Source organism: Hypanus sabinus, chromosome 30 (assembly GCF_030144855.1).
Source record: "Hypanus sabinus isolate sHypSab1 chromosome 30, sHypSab1.hap1, whole genome shotgun sequence".
In the NCBI taxonomy this organism is placed as follows: Eukaryota; Metazoa; Chordata; class Chondrichthyes; order Myliobatiformes; family Dasyatidae; genus Hypanus; species Hypanus sabinus.
This window is the reverse complement of record NC_082735.1, coordinates 9,305,293-9,318,995: the sequence shown is the minus strand read 5'-3', so window position 1 is coordinate 9,318,995 and position 13,703 is coordinate 9,305,293. Positions and strand designations below refer to the sequence as shown.

General features: G+C 35.8%; 1 protein-coding gene across 6 annotated transcripts in view; it reads left to right on the top strand.

The window, feature by feature from the left end:
* LOC132383395 (protein tyrosine phosphatase type IVA 2-like) overlaps positions 1–6,675 on the top strand; it is a 97,373-nt gene extending 90,698 nt beyond the window's left edge. For all 6 annotated transcript variants that reach the window (XM_059954290.1, XM_059954293.1, XM_059954291.1 and 3 more), the window contains exons 4-6: positions 264–394; positions 1,639–1,713; positions 2,434–6,675. In XM_059954290.1, coding sequence (XP_059810273.1) covers positions 264–394; positions 1,639–1,713; positions 2,434–2,545 — 318 coding nt within the window. In that variant the 3' untranslated portion in view covers positions 2,546–6,675. The remainder of the gene's footprint in view (positions 1–263; positions 395–1,638; positions 1,714–2,433) is intronic.
* Positions 6,676–13,703: the final 7,028 nt, after the last annotated feature.

Sequence of the window (13,703 nt, the reverse complement as noted above, 5' to 3'; positions counted from 1 at the left end):
ATGTTCAGTAAGAAGTGATGTGACAAGAATGTTACTGTTTTTCCTTATGTAATTTAAGTGTCTGATTCAGAGTAATATGCTTCTAATTGCAGGTTTACTTTATTGGCACTTTTATGTCTGTGAACTGCATTCATGTTAAGCAGCCAATGCCAAGTTATCGATCTACATTTAAGATGAGACCAGGAGTAGGCAAAGAATCCTTTCAACTGCAATATATGCTGTATCAATTGGTCTGCGGAAATCTTACACCTCTTCTGTTTTAGGATTGGCCTTTCGATGATGGTGCTCCACCTCCTACCCAGATTGTGGATGACTGGTTAAATCTGTTGAGAGAGAGATTTCATAATGATCCTGGATGCTGCATTGCTGTGCACTGTGTGGCAGGACTGGGACGGTAAGAAAGAGACTAGTTTTATAGTTCTCTGGAAGCAAAGCCAGCCACTAATCATAGATCTGTACTGCCTCAGCTTTGTATACTTTGCTATTCTGTTTTGTGGGGAAGTGTTTGTCCCAACTATTGTTCAACCTGATCAAACCAACCAAAACTGGAAATCTTGCATACCAACTAGATCATGTCCTTGTGGGTGCAACGTTTTATCAATAGCTGTCTTCAAATGTTAAGTGGTCTGTTTTGGTATCAAGTGCTATATTCCAGAGTTTTGTATCCAGTTCCATAAAAAATCTTACAGATTAGTAACGGATGCTGGTATCATCAAAAATTTTGAAGCAGTCTTCTCATTCCTGCTTGCCTTTTTTAAAAATCCTGATGAAGATAAGTATGCACCATTAAGTAGTCAAAATTCTAAGGCTTTGTCAAACTTCTCGAGTTTGGGAATGATCAGCTATTTACAATGTAGTTTGGAAAATGTGATTAATGACATTTTAGTAATATGTTTGATTGAACCATTTTGTGACCAAGAGTACCTGTAAAAGGCACACGAGACATGTATATTTTTGAAAGAAAAGATCAACAGGAGCTTGAGGAACTAAAATTAACTGAAGACTGATGAAAAACAACATAGAACTGCAGTTTTGAGTTTTGCATTATTAGCAACAATCGAAGAATAGATTTAAGCTAACTGTTCTAACAATTATTTCTTGGGAAAGTTCAATAAAGGAAATTTCTACAAATAATCCACTAAAATTAGGGAAAGGGATCTGCAGCAAGTACATTAGCAATTTCTTTTAAAACATTTCCAAGTACTATTAGAAATGCAGAGACCCTGAAGTACACGTAGCTGAAGATAATATAATACTAAATTTCAAAGGAAATTATGAATTGAAGAGTGGATTAAAAAGTATGAAACATTGTAAATTTGTAATATTTTAGCTACTTAAAATTTTAGTTTGATCACTGCGCCACTTGCAAAGAAAAGTGAGAGAGAAGGAATGAAGATGGGTCCCATTGGAGAAAACAGTTAATCTGACACTTCATAATAAATGTATAAATTAAATAGAAATGTTTTTTAGGTAAAACAGTACATAATTGGATAGAATAATAGATGGTGCAGTTTGTGGTGTAATAGGTTCATCGGGTTCTTGCCATTTTCTTTGTTCCTGTTCTCTGTTTTTGATATAATACTAGAGCCTCACTGAATAACTACCAGCATTACCCAGTTTACCCATTTTGCTTTGCAGAGCTCCGGTTCTTGTTGCACTAGCACTGATTGAATCAGGAATGAAGTATGAAGATGCAGTTCAATTCATCCGGCAGTAAGTAAATCAGAGTTGTTACTTGTTGGATGTTTAAAGGTTTTGCTTATTAGTGGTAGACTACAGAATTTAGTCTGAGGGAGTGTTTAATTTCAAAACTGAATCTGAAGTAGGTTGTGCCAGGAAATAGAAATATAATTTCCTTAAGTATTAAATCTGTCCCCAAATAATTGGCGTATGTATGATCACAGCTATTTGTACGTCAGTAGTGAGCAGCTTGTAGGGATTTGGTTGCTTACTCTGCTATCAAAGTCATATTTTATCATGTTACTAGAAAGTTGCTAAACTTTGCAGCGGTTTTATTCAACTACTATGCGTATGCAGCAACTCGGAAATCTGACCTGTGTCCAAATTATCAAACTGCCTGCAAAACTAATTTCTATTCAATTGATGCGGCAGGCGATTAATGTATTAACCACAGCAGCTGTACTTTAACATCTCAGGGTAGAAATTGCAGTTAAACAATCAGAGTGCAGGGTCCTGGGGTTTTACTCTATATTGTTCCCAAAGGGAATGTGGAAATTGACTTCTCTGGTTATAGGAACAGTCAGTTGTGAAATTAAGTAACATGTGCAGGTTAAAATTTAATGTTGCATCAAAAAATGTCAATTGCAGAAAAGGGAAGGCTGTTTTGGGGAGGAGAAAATTATAATTATGAAGTTCAATTCACTTGTGTTGTAAATCTGCTGAAACCATATTGTTACACTTTTTGCACTTCAGGAAAAGACGTGGAGCTTTTAATTCAAAGCAACTACTTTACCTCGAGAAATATCGGCCAAAATTACGTTTGCGCTTCAGAGCGTCTAATAGTACCAGCTGCTGCATCCAGTAGCATTCTAGGACCAGACTGTAGACATCCTGGTGACACGAACACACAATTGAGATGTATCCACGCTGTGGTGAAGTCAAGATCGTCAATCTTGGAGTGAATTTTTAAAAAAAGAAATCTGTCTTTTGTGGTGAAGGAATTGTGTATGTTTCATATTATGATTGATCTTATCAGGGAGGTTTCAAGGAGTCTATAGAAAGGAATTCATTACCTCTGTGAACAGGAGGTTAAGATTATGTCTGTGCAAAGCCCCGCACTCTGTCACCTCAATTTGTAAACCTCACTTGTATTGCACAATAACTTGATGAGGATATGGTTTGATGCAATAGTTTATCCTTCTGATTGCTACAGGTAGGCAAAATAAAGGTGGAATCTGGCACTGTAATTGTTTTGTATTTGATTTCGGGGAAATGATGCCATCCTTTAGAAGTAATCATTGTTTTGATTTATATATTTACAGAACCTAAGAATTAAATCTGGAATAACATCTGTATTTTAATCTCTTTTTAAATCTGCCAACGCTTTTGTCCAAAATGTTTGAGAAGCAAGAAAGGATCTGTCCTTTCAACAAAAGCCGAACAATTTTTGGTTTGGAGTGCCTATGCAATGGTACTCTAGTGTACATGAAACATTTCTCAAAATCTGAAAAGTGTTTGTTAGATTTTGTAGCATTGGCTTTGAGTTCCATTTCTAGGAAAGGTCCACCTAATATGACTTAGAATCTTTATGGTCAACTGGATAATGTTTCACGCTTCATTCATCCCTGGGTATTCTGACTTGACCAGAGGAATAGAGAAAATGATCACACGGGCTTCTGTGGGGAAACAAAATAGTTAAGCGTCACTGGGTCAATCACTTGTCTGTATTAGATATCCTTGCAGCAGTGTTGTAATTGGGAAGGAGGATATTATCCCAGGTGGATATTTTGCTGTTAATGCATTTTTCTGTGGTCTTTGAACACAGAAGAATGATGCCACAGTAATGTTATTCTTTAATTATTGTTACCAATTTATTCTGAATAGGAAAATAATGGTAAGTGAAGTGGATTGAGACAGGCAGTGTGCTGGTAGTATAGGAGGATCGATCCACTTTATATCTGCATAACGTGCAGCCTGAATAGTTTTGCCAACCAGCTGAAGGAAGCTTAGAGGAGACTGATTAAAAAGTGGAATTATTATTACAGTGAAAGCACATGTCTAACAATGGACATCCATTTTGTGCTCCCATTTAAATTCATATTAAAGCTTTGTTTGTCTTTAACATTCATTCACCTTAAAAATTAGATTTATTGTTTTATGAAACTTTTCAAGCCATTGCAAATCAGAAGGCCAGTTGAACTGGATTTAATTTTTATTCACTTCCATTTTAGCATAGGGGCAGGAACTTAGTGAGATGGCTTGTGTAAAATGAAAATTGTTTAATCTTTGGGGAAAGGAGGCACTTGTTAGTTGTGTCCAACAATCATCTTAAGGTGAAATTGCTTCTGAGTTGCGGTTTAATTTTTTAAAGTTTTTTTTAAATGCTTTAATTTTTATTTCTGTACGGGAACTTCTTTTGTGTTACGGAAAGCATTGCTACTGGATGAACAGCAGTAGGTGTACCAGCCCAATGGTTTCAAACAGCTTGAAATGTTGCTTCAGTAAACTGTTTTGTGGTTTTATTGTAATACTACAGGTGTGGCTGGTGCAAGAGCTTCCAACACTCGTGGCCAAATATGCAAAGTTGCACTGCAATGCATGTACAATGCAGAATCTGCAGAACCAATGGGCAGCTTTTTTTTAATATAATTTTTAAAAAATCTTTATTCAACTCTGTTGGGTCTTAATTTTAACAGAAGGAGCTTCAATGTTCCTCACTAAGTGTGAGGCTGAGCTGGTGATTAGCTTTGCAAGATAAACTGACCAGAGTCTGTAGCTAAAGTAACACATTTGATGGAGGGCTTCCTGTTTTTGTAACATTTTAGGATCCTGCATACTGCCTCTTGCTGCCATCCTTTAGCCATGACTTGTATGCTCAAAATACATGGTTATAGGGATACAGTCCAGTACAGAAATGTGTAACAAATTTAAACCCACTAAAAGTCCCTGAAAAATGCTTATAATTCTGTTTCTTCTATTGGAAGCACTAGTTTTGTGGCCAACCTCATGTCAGCTATCTTGTGTAATATGAAAAATGTCTCACATTATGAGAAGAACTGTGTAGCTTAGATCATATCAGTTAGATTGTCTAAAGCCTGGCTAATCGTTAACTGTACTTACAGTGTTAAAACTAAGTGTTAGTTTTAAAATTGTCCATTACTAATTCATGGCTCTTCTGATTTGCCTTTTTCCCCAATGCTAGGCAAGCCTCTTGCAGAATTTTCTGAACCGTTTATTATATTTTCAACATTTAAGTGTACATCACAGGAATTTGTTGGAAGGAAAACTTCCATACGTCTCCAAAAAAAAATCCAAAGGATTTTGCCTTAATTTGCAGCACAATGAATGTGTTAAAATACTGATTCCATTTAGTCTTAGATATACACACTATTAAATGTCAGTGGGAATGACTTCAGAAGTAGCTGCATGGTTAAGAAGCACACAAACTTGAATCAATTAGACTACATGTTACTGAGACAAAAGTCTAATAGCATTGCACTCTAACTTGGGCATTCAGGGTAGCTTTATTATTAATATGTTGTTACCCATGGGCTTATTTGAAACATCAGTTACACAGTAAGCAAAATTGGGCTCTTAGGGTGCCTTGTATTTACTGACTTAACTAGGGAATTAATGTAAGCCAGGAAGGGGGCCTTTGTAGGACCTATAACACAATCTGCATTAGGTCAAAATGGGCAAGCTGTTTTGCACTTTCAGTGGAAGGGCAAGATCAAGATCTCCTGTATTTGAGTATTACAAGGGCCTACAAAGTTATGCCACATTGGACAATTAGCTAATGATTCATTTGTTATACTTAAACACTGATTGAACTTCACATGGTCAAATTTGCCTCCATCTTCAAGAGCCCTAACCAGTAAGAATTTACAGGCCCTAACATTGAGAGGGTTTAGTTTGGTGCTGCACCAAGTACATCTTGTGCATTGGAAATGAATTAGGTTCTTGGCGAAAATATTTGCAAAGCATTCATGAGCACTGATGTGCAGGTTTTTTTCTCTATTTCTTTGAGCTAGTTTGTATTTTTTGTCTGCAGCCATCAGCTGGGTACTATTTTATTTGTGTACATCTCATGACAGTTACTAATGGAGCTAAGAACAGTAGGAATAATGGACTGGCATTTGCAAGTAAGGTACTGCAACCACCAGCTCATTGCTGAAATGCCTCAGTATATTTTACCCAGTCATTTCCAGTGAGGACCTTTGATATCCCAACTGCTATACAGATTTTTCTGTGAATTTTCATGTTACCGATCTTGTGCTTTCAGCTGCTAAGATACGTGCACGAGTGAAATGATAAGATTTCTTATCATGATTTCAAAAGGTTCACATGTAAGGCTAATCAATATTTTGTCATTTCAAAATGAATATACTATTCTAAATGGTGATTTTTTGAAGAACTTAGTGATGCCTGTCCTAGAAAGACTGCATTCCTTTCAATTGGCACATGCTGTTTCTCAAAGGTAGCTCAAATCGACAAAAATAGTTAACCAAATCTGAAACTTGAGCAGGCCTTGGAGTGTGGTATTTCCTGTTGAAAGTGGGCACCGAGAATGAGAGAGAGAAAGTGCTGACGTTCTGTTGCCTGTGATTTGAATTAAACTGAAGTGTCTGTAAAGTGACTGAGTGGCATGAATCTCATACCTATCCTAGGTAATTCTGTGTCAACACCACTGATCTGCCTTTTCTGTGTATGCCTGGGGTAAGGGGCTGTTTGTGTGTATGTGTGTGTGTATGTATACTAGCAATCACTCAGCTTTATTATAAAAAACTTAAGCCAATTATGTTCCAAGTATATATTTCTCATTTTGCAGAACAAAATAGCATTGGAACTACAGCTCATTGTTGCAGGAAAACTGTCCTTGCTGTGAGCTGTGTTTACCTTCTTTGTAGACCAAAGGGATTCAGTCTTTCTGGAATAGTATTTCTGGTATAAATACTGCTTTTATTGATTTGATATTAAAAAGATCAATTGACTTCAGCTTTAGAGCACTTTCACTGTTTTTGTTTCATTGGTTTTGCAACTTGGGCTAATGTTAGACAATATATTTATAATGTTGCAATTCATTCTGGATTTAGTAATCACTATACCAAAAATCGGATCTGTCATCCATTTATTTTCTCAATTTGTAACAAAAAATAGTTTCTCTCTTGTTGGCTGCTTAAAGACTATCAACTGATTGCCTCTATAGGTGGTCATGCTTGTGTTTACGCAGTAACTGATGGAAATGAAGGATGCATGCTCGGGTCTGATGGAGGTAAACTTATTCACAACAAGTAATGTTTGAATAGAACATGATGGAAAGAAAAATGCCTTTGTATAGCCCTCTGATAAGAATGACTTGAGTTCACATTCTCCTGACCTGGGCAGTTGCATTAACACTGAGCCATGCCTGATACCTAACTGATGTGGCTATATTGCTCAATTAGGTCAGTTGTTGTGGGGGAAAAACCCATATGAAGCCTTTGTATCAGGTGACTACTTCCATTGTTCTCGATACTTGTTGAAAACATTTTAATAAAATTAAGTACTTGTTTCCAAACAATTTTGTGAGCTTTACATATAATATTTCTAAGCTACAACCCAGTGTGTCAGTTTGGCCACCAAGTCACAAGTTTTGTATGAACCGGAACACATAACCCTTTTTATGTTTGCAAAATCTGGGCAATCAGCACTAGCCATTATTCCGTTAATTGGGCAGCTTCAACAGGAGAGATACTGTTGTAATAACCTCTATCAATAGAAAATGCTGGATACTCAGATCAGGCAGTGTTAGTGGAGAGAGAAACAAGGTTAGTGTTTCAGGTTGATCTTTTTATCTGAACTGGGTATTTACACAATTTTCTGTTTTCATTTCAACTATTACTAAGATCTGCATATGCACAGTTAAGTATAATTGGACGGCAATGGTCTGAGCTTTAATTTCCTCCTGTTACAGGCAGCATATCAGTTATCATATTTGGCAGTCAAATACAAAGATTATGTTACAAAGATTACAGTACTTAAAGCTCACTAAACATGAGTAGAAATTAGGGCTAGTGAAAGTGTGCCATTTTCTTTATGCCCAAGTCACCTTCCTGGGTTTGTACATTAAATGTTGTGTCAATGTATCTTCAACATTGGTCATTTTAAAAGTTACTATAAATTAACTTTTTTTCTGTCTCCTTTATCTCAATCCACTCTTCCCCTGTTCATTTTGTTTTTGTGTCCTTGACTTTGAATTAAGTCAATTATTCAAATTGCACTGAAAATTTTTAGGTTTGATTTAACAAAAACTACTTGTACTTGCCAAAAATCTCCAATGAAGTACTGTGCTAAAGCACAATCTCTTGGTACTCTAAGTTGCTATTCAATAGCCCACAAAATGATTGGCATTTTGTAATTTTAGTTAATGAGCCAAGTTCCTTTGCCATGCTGTCAAGTGTAACCCAGTGCTTCAGCAATATTACTTCAGTCTCTAGCAAAACACATCTCAGGTTATATAATCAAAGTCAATTGCCTGACTTTATAAATGCACAGTTCCACCACAGTATTTATAATTCTCAGATTTATTGACACTATCCAGTTTTGAGAACATTATTATAGTGAACAATTTGTGTTGATCAATTTTGTGTAATAGATTAGATCAGCGTGAAGTTACAAAACTGAAAACAACTTTCCTTTAATGATTCCTTCTTTCCTTTGATTATTTTAACATTTATACAGAATGATGCTGGTTGACTAAGTAACATTCACAGTATATTGCCATTGATTGTACAACTGACATAGAAATCAGTGCTTTAATCAGCCCCCTCAGGTTTGCTGCAGTTTGAGATTTGTCTTCCTGTTCCTCTGATCAGTGAGCAATAAATTCAAAGTTATTCCTTCTCTGCTTTCACATACTGAAGCAGGATAGAGTTCCAGCAGATCAGCAACCATTGTGCATGTTGAATATTCGTGTGAATTATCACATTTCAGAGTTCCTAGGTTTCGATCTCATTGAGACCAACTGAATTAAAATCAGGTTTAATATCACTGGCATACGCCATGGAATTTGTTGTTTTGCTGCAGCAGTACATAATTTCAATAATAAATATATTTACAGAACAAATTCAAACAGTACCAATACAATTGCAATATTATAAAACTGCATTTGTTCCTAATAGTTACCAGTGGAAAATTTATTCACTGCCATGTTCTTTTGATAGTAAATAAACAAAACCAGCGCAGACATCTAGTGCAGATGGTTGACTGCTCTTGTACAAGTTTTCAATGATTACATCCTCCAAAACTTCATTTTCATTATAACATTCGAGATGATTCGAGTATTGTCAATACTTTCAAATTTTTCATTATTCCTAACTTGTTGAAGAAGTGAAATCATTTCAATTTCACTCATGGTCGTTTCTGGCATCCAAGCCCAAATGATTGAAAGCACAATAAACAAAACAATTCTAAATTGTCTTACTGCTTATTTCTCACCAACACTCAGTGAAAAAGCATCACTGATTTTTGAACATAAATATGCCTCTGATGCTATTTAAAAACTTTGGTCTAAGCACAGTGTATTGTCTAATGTCCACACAAGTTCATGCAACTGATGTTAGTTAGAAACTTGGGCAACAGTCTCCTGTCCCAATTAAGTGGCATAATATCCCAAATAAACAAAGGGAATTTTCCAGACCCTTTTCTCGATTAGTTCTTGTTCTTTAAGAGTTGTCCCAAATAGCGGCCGCCCCAATTAACTGGAGTCTATTGTGTATAAATTAAGTAGTGCAAAAGAGCAAAAACAAAGTGCAGTAGAATACAATGATTCTTTTTCTGTTCGGGAATCTGATGATGGAGGGAGAGGAGCTGTTGATACAATGTTGAATGTGAGTGTTCAGGCTTCTGTACCACCACGTTGATGGTAGCAATAAGAAGTGGACATGTTCTAGATGACGGGGTCCTTAAAGATAGATACAGCCTTTTGAAGATGTCTTCGATGCTGAGGAGGCTAATGCCCATGATGGAACTGGCTGAGTTTTCAACTTTCTGTGCAGTGACCCCCCCCACCAAACACCAGACAGTGATGCAACCAATTAGAGTGCTGTCTCTGGTACATCTTTCTTTCTTTCTTTCTAAATCTTTTTATTAATATTAGTAATATGGACAGAATACAGATGATATATTGATAAAGAAATTACCAACATACACATTCCATTACATATGGAAAAAAAACATGCATAATAGTTACAATATAAATGAGTTTACCAAGACATAAGCCATAAGATATATGTATGGACATAGTAAATCTAAATATTTCATAATGTATAATATAAAAAAACCAGAAAAAGGAAAGAAAAAAAAACAAAAAAAAAAATTATATAATGCAGAACTAGCTAATCTAATCTAATAACTATAACTAATAAGTAATATAAAAGAAAAAAAACAAAAGAGAAGGGAAAAAAAAGCGGGCTGTTTATAATATCTCACAAAAATAAGTATTCATCAATGCCGTCACTTCCGGTCCTCTCAAAATGCATAAGCTGAAAGCTGGGAAATCAAATGAACTTGGCACAGGGTCATATTACATCATATGAAAATGTTGAATAAATGGTCTCCATAACTTTTCAAATTTAATAGAAGTCTCAAAAGTACCACTTCTAATTTTTTCTAAATTTAAACATAACATAGTTTGAGAGAACCAATTAAATACAGTGGGAGGATCAATTTCTTTCCAATTCAACAATATAGATCTTCTAGCCATCAGAGTTAGAAATGCAATCATTTATCGGGCTGAAGAAGGTAAATGCAGTGAATCTAACATTGGTAAACCAAAAATTGCGGTAATAGGATGAGGTTGTAAATCAATATTCAAAACCGCAGAAATAATCTCAAAAATATCTTTCCAGTGTTTCTCCAAAAATGAACATGACCAAAACATGTGAGTTAAAGATGCAATTTCAGAATGACATCTATCACAAATAGGACTTATATGAGAGTAAAAATGAGCTAATTTATCCTTGGACATATGGGCCCTATGTACGACCTTAAATTGTATTAGTGAATGTTTGGCACATAACGATGATGTATTAACTAATTGAAGAATTCTATCCCAATTCTCACTAGAAATACTAAAACTAAGCTCTCTTTCCCAATCCTGTTTAGTCTTATAAAGAGGCTCTGAACGTATCTTCATAATTATATTATAAAGTTTTGAAATAAGCCCTTTTTGAAAAGGGTCTAATTCAAATAAAATCTCCAAAGTATCTGAAGGCACAAAATTTGGAAACGTAGAGAGTACAGAACTTAAAAAATGTCTAATCTGTAAATATCTAAAAAAATGAAATCTCGGCAAGTTATATTTGTTGGATAATTGTTCAAAAGACATGAAACAATTATCTAAAAATAAATCAGAAAATCTTAGTAATCCTTTAGTTTTCCAAGCTGAATAAGCTTGATCTATAATGGAAGGGTGAAAAAAACAATTAGATACAATAGGACTGGTACATCTTAAAAATTTGCTTGTGACTTTGGTGATATACCAAACTTAGGATGAAATATAGCCTCTGTTGTGTCTTTGTAATTGTGTAAGTATATTGAGCCCAGCGTAGATCCTCAGAAATGTTGCCACCCTTTCCACTTCTGATCCCTCAGTGAGGTATTGTGTCTGTTCCCTTGACTTTCTCTTCCAGAATTTTACAATCAATTCCTTTGTCTTACCGACGTTGAGTGCAAGGTTGATGTTGCATCACCATTCAATCAGCTGATCTACATCACGCCTGTATACCTTCTCATCACTATCTGAAATTCTGCCATCAATAGTTGTGTCATTGGCAAATGTATAGATGACATTTGAGCTGTTCCTAGCCACACGGTTATGGCTGCAAACAGAGCAGAGCAGTTTTTCTTGTTGACTACCTGAAGCACATTACAGTTCCACAGCTAAGTTCATTGATCTTTGAGTCATTTACTGTGACAATAAACCATTATTATTATTTTCTGTGCGATTGAGTTGAGGGTAAGTAACCAGTGTCCTGCCTCATATGAATGCAAGCAGAGGTGTTTGTACAGAGTTCATGATGAAGCATTGATGAGTCATCTTCGTACAAGACCTAAAACTGCTTGAGTGATTGAATATTCTGATAGAACCACATATCATCAAGAAGTGATATATCTTTGGTTCTCTTTATCAAAACTGTTCTTGTAACATTCTATAAATTATGTGAACTCCCTATTAAGCTAATCCCAACATGAATCCATGCTAACAATATGACACCTGTTTGCGAGTGAAGGATGGTTGGATGTAATGGTTTCACTTTTAAGCATGAATGATAGTTTCCTTTTTATTTTCTTTTTGCTGAAATACAGGCTAATAGTGAAAGCTTTTAAGACAGGAGCCAAATCCCACTCTCAAATCAAAACCACCAGAATTTCAAAGCAAGCAAATCCCCTCCACCCACAACTGTATTCTGTATGTTTCTTCTTTAGTAGATTTAAATATGCAACTAAAATAAAAATCCTAACAAATGCAACACAAATTTTGCAAATAGAGGTCTGCTTTATCTGCCATGGAAGTGAAAATCTGGAAGAGAAAAGTGTGTGTGTGTACTCATTTTATCCTGTACACGCCAGTGCCTGTTTCTTCTCTTCACAGATAATGATTGTTGTGTTTCAATGGCATTTTTCCATTTATTCGTATTGGCTTTTGAGTCGAGTTTACAGGAACTTGCTTTGTAAGCTGGGCAGATCCTTCTGAGTCTTTGCACAGGAGATTTAGATTGTACACATTATATGTCTGAACTCTTTGATCTTTTTTGGATTCTAGAGTATAGATATTGTAAGTTCTAATGTGTGGTTGATGTGGCAGATGGGATATAACATGGAAAGATATGAGGTCATCCAAATTGGAAAAATTAGAAGTGGTGAGGCATGTTTCTGTTCTGATGGAGCTGGGTGTCCTATACAAGTCACTGAAAGGTAATTTACAAGCTTACCAAATAAATAGGATGACAAGTAGTGTGACTGCCTTTGTTGCCAGTGTTGAGAGATGCCTTACTACAATTGGAAAAGTGTGTACTGATCTCATGTTCCTCATAGAATGGAGGTATATTACCTAAATTTATGGTCAGATTTTGACCAGTCTGCATCACACGCCAGAGCTAACCATGATATTTCACAACATTCAGCAGAACTCAACACAGCAGTTGATACCCTCAGAGAACAGCTGAATGCATAGCCACTGAACCATGTTATTACTGGACCCAAAGTGTTAATTCTTATCCTGCAGACCCTTTTCATATAATGAAAAAGCAAATGTAAAACAGGTCATTTCAGCTTGATTGAACAGGTACCTAACAGAACTATCGGGAAGTAAATTGGTGCTTTCACAAAGCAACTTCTTGGCTTAAAACAAATATTACAACAGTTTGCTTTTAGGATATTGTGTGATGTCAGATACGGGAAGAAAATGTGTGTGTAAAGAGCTGTGAGCACAATACAGAATGTCACACAAATGCACAGGCACCCCCGTGTGTTTGGGGGGGGGGGGTGCCATAGAGGGAAAGAGAGGAGCCTCTTACAAAAAAAGTGCATCACAAATTACTATAATCAGAATCTATTTCTGCTGCATCTGTGTCAAGAAATGTAAGTTAAGAGCTTCCCCCCCCCCACAGATTATGTATTAATGAATGTTTATTCCACATCCTAGATTGGTAGATTGTGAACTCTGTAATGGAAAATTTCCATTACCTGCACTGCAGTAATGCAGGATCACCTGTACTGGCCTTTTTAAACGTAGCTATTTATTAACAAGTGATACAAACACAATTTCAGAAAGCAGAAGTATATATTTGAAAAAAAACATGGTATATTTAATCTCTGCTAGATGAATATAAAAAAATGAAAAATGCTCAACTCTCCTAGTTTCTCCTGTGTACATTTTCTGTCGTAAATTCAGACATGGGAATGTTTGCTGATGATTGCAACTCAAGGTAGTTTATCTCGCACAATTGCATTTCATAAGCGTCGAATGAGAAGAGTCTTCC